The sequence below is a fragment of the Malaclemys terrapin genome, chromosome 7 (genome assembly GCF_027887155.1).
Source record: "Malaclemys terrapin pileata isolate rMalTer1 chromosome 7, rMalTer1.hap1, whole genome shotgun sequence".
In the NCBI taxonomy this organism is placed as follows: Eukaryota; Metazoa; Chordata; order Testudines; family Emydidae; genus Malaclemys; species Malaclemys terrapin.
The window spans coordinates 53,394,026-53,407,485 of NC_071511.1; the positions used below are offsets into that span (position 1 = coordinate 53,394,026).

Sequence of the window (13,460 nt, forward strand, 5' to 3'; positions counted from 1 at the left end):
ACAGCAGTGCAAGCATGAGTGCAGAAGGGAAACAGGCAATTACATATAGAACCAAAGGCTTTTGAAGGACTGGATATCAGGCTAAAGGATAAGGCCAAGATTGGGGACATTAGATGTGCTCTGAACTGAGAAGGGAATTAGAAGAGATGCAGTTGAATTTCAAGATGACTTTCTGGTTTTGAAACATTTCTTTATGTGAACAAATCGGAGACAAAGCCACAGATTTTCTTGTTCAAGACTGGCAGAAATACAGGTGTCAGAAGAAATGTGCAGTTGAGTACTGCAAAGGACAGGTTCAGATGATCGAAAGAGAAAGCAGATATGAAATCAGAGAGCTAAGAACTGAACTCTGTGGGTAGTACTTAGGAGGATGAATTAGTTACTATTTGTATAGCACTTTGAAGATAAAAAGTGTTCTATACAAGACATGCCAACCAAGTATTCTTGTGATAGGGCCACTTGGGACACAGATAGAGCATCTGGATAGGGATGAGTAGGACCATGGCAGACGGGAATCATATGTGACGGGTTCCCCCCGGGGTGCCACCTGGAACTGGGGTACCACTGAGCTCACTGATCCATCAGCCTGGGCTCCCTCTCACGCTGTACTGCTGTGACAAGCTGCAAAGCCCTCCAGCCTGCACTTTCACCAGTATCCATATAGGTAGGGGCACACCCAGCTGCAGTTACAAGCAGGCTTTCTGACCAGCCTGTGCATAGGAAGGCTACTCACAGCTCCTCCTCTACCCCTCTGGAGTAGAAACCCCAAATTATACGGTTTTACGCTGCAAAGGGAACTGTACAGTGTAAGCTCATAAAATTCACCTCCTCCCTCAATGTGGAGAGGAATACGCAACAGGCTTTTGCCCCTGAGTTATGATTCCCACACACTTCACTCCAACTCACTGGTTTAGATAAAGCAAAAACAAGTTTATTAGCTACAAAAGATAGATTTTAAGTGATTATAAGTGATAGCAAATAGATCAAAGCAGATTACCTAGAAAATAAACAAAAACACAAACTAAGCTAAATACACTAAATAGATTCAATATGAATAGCAGATTCTCACCCTAAGAGATGATACAAGGAGGCTGCAGATTCTTAAGGGGCAAGCTGCACTTGCTTTACAGTTGGAATCCCCAGTTGTTTTGTTCACAGGCTAAAAATCCCTTTAGCCTGGGTCCAGCACTTCCCGCAGTTAAGTCTTTGTTCCTCAGGTGTTTTCAGGAGTCTTCTTGTGTGGGGAGCAAAGCACACCAGATGATGTCGCTCCTTGTCTTATATAGCTTTTGCATATGGCGGGAACCCTTTGTTCTCAAAGTTTGGTTCCCAGACCAGTCTGTGGAAAAATACTGACATCCCAAGATGGAGTCTAGAGACATGTGATCTCATCACATGTCCCACATAGCAGCCATCACACACAGGCTGTTTGGAGTTTTCACAGGAAGGCTCACCAGGTGGGAGATAAGCTTCTCCTAAGGCCTATTGTTTTTTCCTAATGACCCATTGCTCTGAATAGGCCCTTCCCCACCCACTATCTAGACTGAAAGCATTTTGTCTACTGGGCGTTACCCAGGTGTAACTACATTTGAAATACAGATTCATAGTCAATATTCATAACTCCAGATACAAAAATGATACATTTCATACAAATAAGATAATCATGTTCAGCAAATCATAAGCTTTCCAGTGACACCTCACATGACTTATCTTGCATAAAATACATTATAATTATGTCATAATCATATCATAATAATATCACTGCGAAGAATATGGGGTGCAGCGTCACACCATATACAACTGCATAGCTATGGAAGCAGTCTCAAAGGATGGAGTAATCCACAATATTAAAGCTGTACTGAGCCCAAGGCAAAAGAGATGAATTCTCATCTAAGCTCATGGATCCCTAGCCCTTTCCTTTAATTTATGATGGACTTGTTATTTGTTTGTCATCCTATATGGTGTAGCATATACTTTGTTGTTGTCCCAAGGGTCTTCTGGTACAGAACAGACATTTTTCTATTTGCTTTTCACTCTTGGTTTCTTGTGGGTTTTTCCTTCAGGAAGTTGTGAGTGCATTGGTGACTCACGTTTGCGGTGGAAATGATGTAGAAATGGACATTTCTCTGGATGTGCTCACTGACCTGGTGACTCTGCATACCTCCTCATTGATACGCTATGCCACCTTTGTGAAGGTAGTGTATCTGCTTGTGAATGGTCCACACTTAGGGCTTGTCTATAGGATGAGTTAGTGTGTGGAAAGCTGGGTGTTGTAACAGGGTAGGCTGTCTCCTGGGCACCCCATCATGGCCAGAGGTTGCTCTACAGTGCCCTTCGTTTCCTCTGTTTCAGGGTCCCTCAAAAATGCCACACCATTATTCTCATCCAATTACAGCCTTTCTTGGGAATCTGTTTTTTATTAACACAGAGTACCAAAAACAAATACAAAAAAATCTTCCACCCAGCCTTAAGCTGGGTACAGCTCCTCCTTCCTGAGGTACTGCCCCTTCCTGGTCTCAGAGCAGCTGGAGAAAATGCAAGGCCTGACTTGCCTTCTCCCAAAAGAATATCAAAACTTTCGGCTGGGTCTTGTTACCCAGCCCCAACTCCTGTCCTCGGGGATGACTGCAGATATCCTCTCTCCCTGAAGCTTTTCTCTGCGGTTCCCCTTCCAGCCCAGGTACAGCCCTTGCACCTCTAATTAGCTCAGCTGGGAGCACCTGCTCTAGCACAGGGCCCAGCTGTCCTGTTACAGGTGTAAATCTACAGCACTCCAATATGTCATGCACTAACTGTGTGGACCCTGCTGCTGCACACTAAAAGTTCTCTAGTGTGATTTGACCTACTGCTGTTTCATGTTGGGGATGAGAGCTTGGGAGTATAGGGGAGTGGGAGGATAAGAATAGGGGTGGGGATGAGGTAGGAGCCTGGGAGGCGATATGGAGAGGATGCAGGAAATGGAGGTAGGTGTGGGAGACAACAACAAGCTTGTGGCATGGGGAGTGCAGGGCCAGAAAGATCTAGAGCACATTCCCATCTAAAACTTGGAATTGAACCCAAGAGTCCTGAGTCTCTAGATGTCTGCTTTCTGGCAGATAGCTCTGAAACCCACTGGCAAAGTGTGTGGCTCTCATCTTCCTCTAGTGCCTGACCCACACTGAGAATAACAACCTATTGATGCTACCAGTTTCTTCGTTAGCACAAGTGATAGAGGTCTGTGCTGTGGATCTCAAGATCCAAATCCTGTGATGACCCAAGTTGGGGGATCAATATGATTCCTTGTGATGGAATTTCTGTTTTTTGTGTTTGTTAAAAAATACAAAAAACAAATTGCATTTTTAAAAAAGTTGGTAAAAGAACATTAAGGTTCTAAAGTCCAGCCCTCAAAAGTTAAAGTGTCAGAAAAAAGGTTGCCCATGCAACCTTAATTTGGTTTCCTTGTGCATATACGTTATAATGGACTTGGCTAACAGGGACAGAACCACTGCCCATCCTGTACCCTGAATGGGGCCTACACGCAGGACGACCAAATTAGTTGTGTAGGCAATCTTAAATCAAGCATTTCCTAACTGAGAATGGCTTGACTTTGCAGTCATAATGTTCTTTTTAATATAGGGTTTTTGTATGTAACTTGCTAGGATTTTTAAAAAGGAAAATGAAAAAAAAATCAGAAATTCCTTCATGAGGAACCATATTTACCCTTGCATGTGCTGGACCTTTGTATCCACAGCAGAGACCTCTACCATTCCAGCTAAGGAACAACTGTTAGACTCTGAGGATAACAGCCTAATACCCTCTGTGGACCAATCATAAGGGGGAATGCAGTGCACCTTTGCAAGTAGCTTACATAATTATTTATTAGACAGCAGGGGAATGTTGGTAATTCTGCAGTCTATTCTTGGCTTTGGGGGGGAGTATGGTCTAGTGGTTATAGACAACACAGCAAAGCACTTAGATTTGGCACATTGTGCCTGACGCGTGGCTGAATGGGTGAGGCTTGGCTCTGCCATGTTAGAGACCCATGTTCTATTCTCAGCTCCGCCACAAGTGACCTCGTGCAACCTCTCGCTTACCCCCTCATTAAATGGAGGGAAATTATATATGCCTGTCTTTGGAGGTAGGGCTGTTAGAATTTGCTCAATAATAAATTCATGGTCTCCTCCTAATGCCAACCCAATACACCCTCCCCTAAGCCAAACTGTGAGATAGCAGCAGTAGTGCATCGCAACCAACCCAGAGCTTTAGCTTTATGCCTAATCTGTATGAGGCTCAGTGGAGTCTGGGGAGCATATTTTGTGCATTAGGCAGGTGGTGAGCTCTGTAGAGGTCAAGGATGCTTAGTGTATTTGGCACATAGGGATCTCTATGGGGATAGAGCATGCTCAACACAGACAGAATGTTTAGAGATTTTAGCAAGAATCCTCCATAAAGCTCTTCACCCTTCTCTGAACCTCCGTTAGTTCTGCAATATCCATTCAGAGATGGGGTGTCAAGTGCTGCATATAGTATCCAGATGAAGCCACGCCACTGATTTATACAATGGCATTATATCATTTTCCATATTATTCTCCATCCCACCATGATCATTAATGCACTTGGGACCTGCTTTGGAAACTAGGATCAAAGCCTTAAAGTGGCAATGGAAGCAGAATGGATGTCAGTAGAAGGACTGGAGCACAGATTTAACATGCTCCTAGTGACCAAAGCCATGGAGGAAGCGAGCAGCTACATTTTGCATGTCTTCCCTTTCGGCCTCAGTCATGGGGAATTGCAGTAATGTAGCCCAGAGGTGACATATGCATGGATGCTTCTTTAATTTGAATTCACAGTGGTAGCAATTGTTGTTACTGACAATCAGATGTGCTATTTGGAGTGTGAGAAGGACCTGTCAGAGTATTGTGGCTACGTTGACACTTCTCTATTACAGAACATTTTAGACTATACGGAGAAACTGAATCCACAGCAAATTCGGAAACTCTTCTACATTCTTGGCGAGTTGGCATTCAGCCAGAGGCAGGAAGACAGCTATATTCAGGTAAGTGGAGGGGGAGAGAGACAATGGGGACAGGAAGGAAACAAGTCCCTGGTCTTTCTCCCTTTGCTGTGCTAGTTTGCAGAGCTTGTGTGTTGTGGAGACAGCAGCAGCAGGCCCAGGATGGTGCAGCCTGTACAGCCCTCTTGCATGTGGGGATTTCTGGTACACAGTACCTTTTTAATTTTAAAATTTCCTCCCTTTACCCCTCCCACCCCCCAAGTTTGATGGTTGTGAGCCCCTTTCCTGCTCCAGACTTTTCTCCTGTGGAGCTCATTCGTCTTCCACACAGAAGGAACTCCCTGCTGCTACCGCACACCTGATTAGTTCCACTGGAGAGACACTCCCTTCATGCACACATTCTGAGGGGTACAGTAGCAGAACTTGGCTTCTACACACCCTAGGCATTCTTCAGGAAGCATAGCTCAGCTACTGCACCCCCAGTAGGTCTGCTGCAGGAAGCTTCTCTCCAACAGGCCACTTAAGGTTTGCAAGACAGAAACAAAAGAGACTCCGCTCCTAAAGAGTTACCCTCCTCAAAGGAGTATTTTCTCTGCTGCATCGCTGCAGTGAAGTGTAAGACTTCAGAGCTTTGTTATCTGTAGTTTGATATCTAAAACTCTAGAGGACAAATGTGTGTTACCAAATCCATTTTATGTCTGAATTGACTTCCAGCTGCCTATACAGCATCCCAGGGAACAAGTCAATTACACTGTAACAACAGCATGTTCAAATACATAGGTCTGAATTTTCATACCCGTCAATGAGGCAGTGGTCAGGCAAAAGTAGCTGAAAAATCTTGAGTACATTTATTTCATTGTGAAAATTGGAAATTGTGAGACCTGACCTTAGAAACAGTATAGAGCCTGCAAATAAAAATATCCTTCTGAACACTTTCATTAAAAACAGAAAAAATCTGGACTAATAGCTCCTTCAACTAAATAACTAGAACAAAGGTCAAAACAAGCCTAATTTTGGAATATTGGTTGCATCTTTAACTGTGGATGTGTGGCCAGTGTCCCCATAGTAAAGGAGGTCACTGTCACATTCCAGAGTGCAACCCAGACAGTGAAGGACTGTGTCACTGCCTGCCCTGTATTCTGAGTGCTTTTAATGCTCTGCTGCTGTGATTCACCACCAGGACACTGATAACCTACAAAGAAGCATGCACTGAGTGTCTCTGTGTTAAGCAGTTCTGACTCCAGCAGCCTGTCTACAACACAACCACCCCACTGTATGCTTTGTCACCCAGTTACCTTATGCAGGGATGACCCCAACACACTCTGTCCCAAATTTCCCCCAAACCATCTTCTCTGAAGTATCCAGTCCTCTGCTGGAATGCTCAGAGAAATGATGTTTGTTTGCTCCTCTAAAGTGACAAAATGTGCTCAGCTTATCACTTTAACTGGAGTATACTCTATCACTTCAGTTCAGATACAGAACTGGGTCAGTTTAGATTAAAAGTAAAACAAGTTTATTAATAAAAGGAAATATGATTTTAAGTGAGTTCAGATATCAAGGATAGTGTTAGAAATGGTTACAAGCGAATAAAAGTGAAATACACTTTCTAATGGCTAAGACTTAACTCAACAAGCTGCAGTCTTTGTTCAAGATAGTTTGCTTACCAATCTACCTTCCAGCAAGATGGTTGAGCACCCGTCTGACCAGGATCTCCCACAAGATCCAAAGTGCTTGGTTTCTTTCTCTTCTTAAGCTACTTGGGGTTCTTTGCCCCTCTTTTATAGTCCAGTGAACCTTTGAAATGGATTCTTCTGAAGGGTTTCCCCCAAAGAAAAGTTTATTCAAGCTGTGAGGTAGGCGACATGGAGTCTCCTGGTAAAGGACGTTCCATACTGGGTTTTTCACCCGCTGGTGTTTGCTAAAATGCAAATTGATCTGTTCCTACGCTCCCCTCTCCCTGCCATGATGCTGAGTGGCTATCTCCTCCCCTTATTGGCTTGCTGGTCCTGTTTACCTTCTTTGTAAATTGCATTCCCATTATTTCTTAATGTAACTTGGAAAATAACTTCAAAGTGGCAGAACCACATTGCTATGTCTAGTGTGGGGTAACTTCAGCCCTGCCTGGCAGGCACACTTTGATAACATAATTCTAAATATATATTTGTCATCCTTACATACACCACCCAATGATATTGATGATCAGTTCGATATTCGCTTTCTACTGATATCTTATTTGACACCTTTTAGATGCAATTTATGACATTAGAGAGTTGGGGTACACTCAACTAGACAGGCCAGCTGAAACTCACCGCCCTGTTGTATTGGGTTGCTGTTAGTCAGTCGCAACATGTATTTTCCCTTACAAGGATGTACTTCACACGGTCTGGCTGCCGTGTTGTGTGAAGGAAATTAACAGGGAAGTAAATGAGCTCTATTGCGAGCTTTGAGGACAGACATGTTGAAAAGTGAGATATTCACAGCAGTACCATTAACACACACAAATGCATACATGGTGACTACTTGTAATGCCTCATTCATTCTCTCTCTCTCTCTCTGCAGGACGATATGCATATGGTGATCAGGAAGTGGCTGTCTAGCACTGTTCCAAAGTATAAACAAATGGGGATTATTGGTGCTATTACCGTGGCAGGCAGCATGGCAGCAAAGAGGTGGGGAAGGAATAGAACCTGTCAACTGTCATTTAACCTGCTCTAGCCAGACTGCTATAACCAGAGCTAGTAAGAGGGGAGGAGAAATGGGACAGTCACATCATTTGTGGTGGTCACTCTAAGGCTCACTGGAAGAAAAACACTGAAAAACATTTTTTGCACACTATTGTCCCGTGTATCCCTTGAAAAGGTGCTCTCCTGTTGCTGGTCCTGCCACTGCTTTCCTGATAATGCTGATTCTGAGATGCCTGGATCAGCATTAGAAGGAGTTGTGACAGGAATAGATTTGGGATCGTGGTAGACAGTCAGTGCAACATGAGCTTCTGTGGCAAATACAATCCTTGGATGTAAAAACTGGATTCTTGAGTAGGAGTAGAGAAGTTATATGATCTCTGTATTTGTCACTGGTGTTACTGCTGCTGGAATGCTGTGTCCTGTTCTGGTGTCCACAGTTCAAGATGGATTTTGATAAATTGGAGAGGGTTCAGAGAACAGGATTGAAAAACATGCCTTATAATGAGAGACTCAAGGAACTCAGTCTATTTAGTTTATCAAATAGAAGGTTAATGGGTGACTTGATCGCAGTTTATAATATCTACGTGCGGAACTGAAGTTTGATAATAGAGTGCTCTTAAGTCTAATAGACAAACGTGTAAGAAGTGCCAATGGCTGAAAGTTGAAGCTAGACAAATTCAGACTGGAAATAAGGTGCAACTTTCTAATGGTGAACCATTTACCAAGGTTTGTGGTGGATTCTCAATCATTTGGAATTTTTAAATCAAAATTGGGTGTTTTTCTAAAAGTTTTGTTCTAGTTCAAATAAAAATTAATTCAGACAAGAATTAATTCAGGCAGATCAGACTGATCACAATAGTGCCTTCAGGCTTTATAATCTATGAATTTCTTGTGCAGGGATGTGGGCACTATATGCTGAGTATGCAGGGCAGTGGGCACAGCCAGGGGGACTGTTAAGCGATCATACCTGGAACAAGAGGCTTCAGAATTAGTTTAAATGGCTTTTTATTTGAGTTCCATTTAACATCTAGCACACTTCCTATGTAACTTTTCAGAGTTGCTGAAAGCCCCAGGGCTCACTTAGAAGGTCACAACATAAAGTGAAGGATCACACAATTCACTCACTTGGTTGTCTTCAAAAAGTGATCTCACTGTTATGTTACATGGAGAGAAAAGCCCAGTTTAGCTGTCTCTCCAGGCCCATGAGCCAGCACACTTCCCAACAGCAGCTCTCAAAGGTGCTCTTCTGCATAACACTGTCTCTAGAGCACCTAATGAAAAGGACACTGTAAAGTAGGCTTGATATTCTAGCAGGGCATGTTGGTGGGGAGTGTGTATTGGAGATCTGCAGAGCAGATTAATACACTGCTACTTTACAATGGTTCTATTGTCTTCCTGTAAAGTTTCTCTTTGCTATTGAAAGTTCGTACCCCCTGTGAAGTATTGCATTGTGTGTGCAATGGCTATTAGGCAGGATGGACAGGGATGGTGTCCCCAGCCCCTGTTTGCCAGAAGCTGGGAATGGGCAACAGGGGATGGATCACTTGGTGATTACCTGTTCTATTCATTCCCTCTGGGGCACCTGGCATTGGGCAGTCGGAAAACAGGATACTGGGCTAGATGGACCTTTGGTCTGACCCAGTATGGCTGTTCTTATGTTCATATGTGCTCCAATGATTCACCTGAACTTTCCATAGACAGTAAAGCCCTAGTCATCCTTTAGGTTAATCAACAGTCTTATGTCTACAATTCTGACAGTGGAAACAAGAGCACTTTTTAATGATGCTCCAAGAATCTCCCTATTACTCTCTGCCATTTCCTGTCTGTGCTGACACTTAAAACTGGGCTGAAGAAGCGCTTGGGCCTAGGCAGTGGCATTTAGGCATGTGCCTTTGTGGTAGGCCCATCTTTCCCATGAGTAATTCTTCCAGGGCAGGGAGCCCTGTATCTTAGTATAAACAGGTTTGAGCATCTCGCTGTATAGTGTACTGTGCAGTGAAAAGAGCTTGTTGATTTCAGACATAAAGAAGACGGGTGTTCATTGGAGAGAACGCAGCAAAGTGAAGAGCACTGCAGACAGGTGAGTGCCAGGACACTGCGTGTGCTGAAGGAAGACTGGAGTCCATGCTGCTGCCAGAGGATTGTGCCGGGAAGGGGGGTGAAAGGCAGAGGAATGTGTCTCTGTGGAGAGGTCAGGATCCCACTGGACGAATGGGCTATTTGTGTCAGTGCAGGGCCCAGGAATGGGATAAGGCAGGTTTGTGTGTCTGCAGAGAGGAGAATGAAAGGCCCTTTGGGGGAAGATAGGGTCTGTGCGTGGTCTGTAACCACTTTCCTCTGAGGAGTTCAACAGTGCCTGGCAGAATGGGGTCCTGGCCCATGACTGGGGCTGCTAGTCAGTGCCGTAACACAAATACGTAATACGAGCGGTCAGGTGGGTGGAGAAAGGCAGCAGCTTGTGGGGTTTGTATGTCAGTGAGAGGGGCAAGGCAGGGGTTTGTGGGGGTTGTGGCTCAGTGGGAGAGTTTGGGAGGTGGAGAAGGGGGAGCTGTGGATCCTGCCTGTGTCTGATCAAGCTGGTGGGTAGGGTATGTATTATCCCCCTGTCATTGGTCCTTCTTTGCAGCTCTCCATCTTGCTCGATCTGGTGAGCTACTGCTGTGAGCAAAGTCCTGAGGCCTTGGCTCTGTATTATGATGAACTTGCCAACTTGATTGAGAAACAGAAAGGGAATTTGGATTCACAAATTCTGGTATGTTGTAGAGTGGTTTGTATTCAGTCAATTATACTAACCCTTTGGTGACATGCAGGTTAACCAGGCATTATGGGACAGCATCTGTGTAAGAATCACATTCCTGTCTGAAAAAGTTATTCCTGTTATTGCTACAGGTGACACCTAGGATTCCTGTAACTGACTGAGATTAGATGGAAAATCCAGTCTTTCAGCTTGTTTACTTTTTTGTCTGCATACCCAGAGTGGTCTGTTGTGGCTGTGTGAAAGGCATACACCAACAGTGGAGAGAGAAACCTTTTTAAAAATAGCAAGTGTGGTTGTAAATGTACCAGACATAGCAAGGGGGGATCAAGGACAGAGATGGAACCTGAAACTTTTTTTTTTTTTTTTTTTACTTGTCATCCCTTTAAACATGCAGGTCTCTCTAATATCCAAGGGTTTGAAGGAGATACCATGGGGCTGTTTGGGCTGCTTGGTGGGGGAGCAAGTTGGGACTTCTGCCTGCAGAGAGTCTCGATTGACCCTGCCTTTCCCCTTACTTGGGAGCTCTTCCAAACCCTGCTTTCCCTTCTACTGTGCCTACTGGGGAAGGTAGCAGGTCAGATTGGGAGTTGGGAGGGTGGTTGGTGGGGAATATGAGACCATGGGGGAGCTATTGTGGGGGTGGTCTTGTGCTGTTGGGGCACAGGAGGCAGGACTGGTATTGTGAGGAGGGTTGAACTTGGCTGTGCTGTGATTCTTGGACGCAAGTACCAAGACCACAGCAACCATAGTTCATTAGCCAGTGCTGAAAATCCAGAGTATTTAGTGCCATTGGCTGAGGGTTGCAGAGATGACCTTGCGTTCTGCTTTGAAGCCTCTGTGGCTGTGTTATCATTAGGAAAAAGTGTGTTCTTACCTGGAGTCAGCTAATATTAGGTAAAATCCTAGCCCAGATGAGATGGTTTGGAGTTCTCACATGTTAGCAGGTAAAGGTAAAACTATGGGGAGCCTAGTCTGTAATTCAACCTGCCAGTTCATGTGAAGTCTACACACTGCCTTGTCTTCACTGGGATTTTATCTTGAGCAACCCACTCTCCCCCTTCATCCCCTTCCCCATTGAAGACAAGGCCTGTGTAGTTGGGAGATGGAAGAAGAACAAACCACTGTTGTGAGCAGTAGCAGCAGAGTGTCCGCCTGAGAGCTGGGGGCCCCAAGTAACCTAGAATTCTGCATCAAACACAGCTTGCCGTGGGGAGAGGAACGATCATCCTGCACAGAATCTGTCAATGGAGGTGTTCATCTGTCTTTGGGTGGCCACAGCCTGATAAACCCCACTGCTAGAGAGCCCAGGGCTTTTTATAGCATGTTGGGTTAGCCTCAGAAAGAAAAAGGTTGAGAATCCCTGCTCTAGAATAACCTGTGGGTGCTGGGTGCATGTGAGCCTGTGTAAAGGGGTGGGGAACAGGCAGCAGCAGACAGGAAAGCTGGATAGTGCGATAATCTTCTTAAAATATCTGGATGTGGCAGAGACCTTCCCCTCCACAGTAGCCGAGTCAAACTGAATCAAGGACATGGGAGAATAATCACAATAATATCTAGTGATTTCATAGCACTTTTCATTTCAAAGGCAGTGACTAGCATTTTAGGGCTAGGGAAGCTGAGCCACAGACTGGGTAGTGATTGGCCCAAGGTCACATGGTGTATCTGGGAATAGGACCCAGGTCTCTTCGGTCCCAATCCAATGCTCTGGCCACTGGGCCACATAAGTGTATGAAATGCAGGGGGAAGAGAATGCTCTTCCCTTTCCAGGGAGAAAGAGATACTGGAAACCAATTAAGATCCCCACCTCTACCGTAGGCATTTGTTCAGCTGTTTCCTATGTGTAATTTCTTGGAACTTTCCTACTCCCCCCCAAACTGTTGGATTAGCTCTCTACCCCTCGTCCAATCCCATTCATTTCTGTCTCTCCCTCAGCCATCGCTGATGATTTAATGGTGTAAAGTGCATGGGATCCAGTTTGCATGACATGCAGCATTTGACATACTGTGGGTAAGGTCTTCAGACAAAAACCTTATCATGGATGCCACTTCTCCCAGTCCCATGGCTCCCCTGCTGCAACTAGAAGGCTTGGTTGCATGCAGAATGCATATTAAGAGAGTAGTAAGTAGAGAAGATATTTGCTGCAGCTGCTTAGCAAAATCCCAGTTTTGTCTCTCAGCTGTTTATTTCCTTTCCCTTGCCCAGGTTCCATGGCTCCTTGCAGCCTGCTCTGATCTCTCCAGGACTCTTTAGTTTGGTTCTGCTCTCCTTTGTATCTGTTGCCACTCTTGTTTGGGGTCATCTTCAGATTTGATCACAGTTTAATTTGTACCGAAGGAACAACTGACAAAGAAGGAGGAACGCTGGCTACAGCTCTGAGCAGGGAGAGTGCCTGAGTAATGTTTCCTTCATCTTTGAGTAGTGTCTCTGTGGGCATCCCACTTCAGGTGTGCCTGCGCCTTTGATCGGAGATTTTCGGTAGCGGTGCCCATTTAGCCCATGCATGCACTCCATAAATCCTCATGACCTGTGCTGAGGCTATATGGGGCTGTGTGGGTGAACTACACATCATTCCTTTTCAGCTGCCCTCAGCCTGAGACAGAGGCTACAACGTGTGCCTGTTTTCTAATGCTTAGCATTTACCTAGAACAATTAGTTTATAGTTATTTACCTTCCAGTGTTTATAGTGTTGGAGCAGTTATTCTCGTTCGTTTTTTCCCCTTTATCTCTCTCTGAAAAAATTATATCTTTTTATTTCTAGATATAGTTAGATAGTTAAGAACTTCCCCTTCCTAGAGTTGTCATCTTCGTTATTTTGCCTGGGAATGCCAGGCATAGAGCAAATGGTTGCTTCTCTACATAAACCTTTTGGCATTGAGAGCAGTCAAAAATGTTTACCTTCATTTTCTGCTTCTAATCAGATCAAAGTTAGAAAAGATAATGACAGACAATGTAGCATGCATATATTATATCAGCCATTAAGGAGGTATACGTTCCCCATCACTCTGTGCTGGAACAATAAAACTCT

At 44.5% G+C, this 13,460-nt stretch overlaps 1 protein-coding gene across 4 annotated transcripts in view; it reads left to right on the forward strand.

Moving 5' to 3' along the window:
* Positions 1-13,460, forward strand: part of FANCD2 (FA complementation group D2) — a 178,659-nt gene that overhangs the window by 74,763 nt on the left and 90,436 nt on the right. For all 4 annotated transcript variants that reach the window (XM_054034219.1, XM_054034222.1, XM_054034223.1 and 1 more), the window contains exons 17-21: positions 2,064-2,195; positions 4,928-5,035; positions 7,553-7,662; positions 9,697-9,757; positions 10,304-10,429. In XM_054034219.1, coding sequence (XP_053890194.1) covers positions 2,064-2,195; positions 4,928-5,035; positions 7,553-7,662; positions 9,697-9,757; positions 10,304-10,429 — 537 coding nt within the window. The remainder of the gene's footprint in view (positions 1-2,063; positions 2,196-4,927; positions 5,036-7,552; positions 7,663-9,696; positions 9,758-10,303; positions 10,430-13,460) is intronic.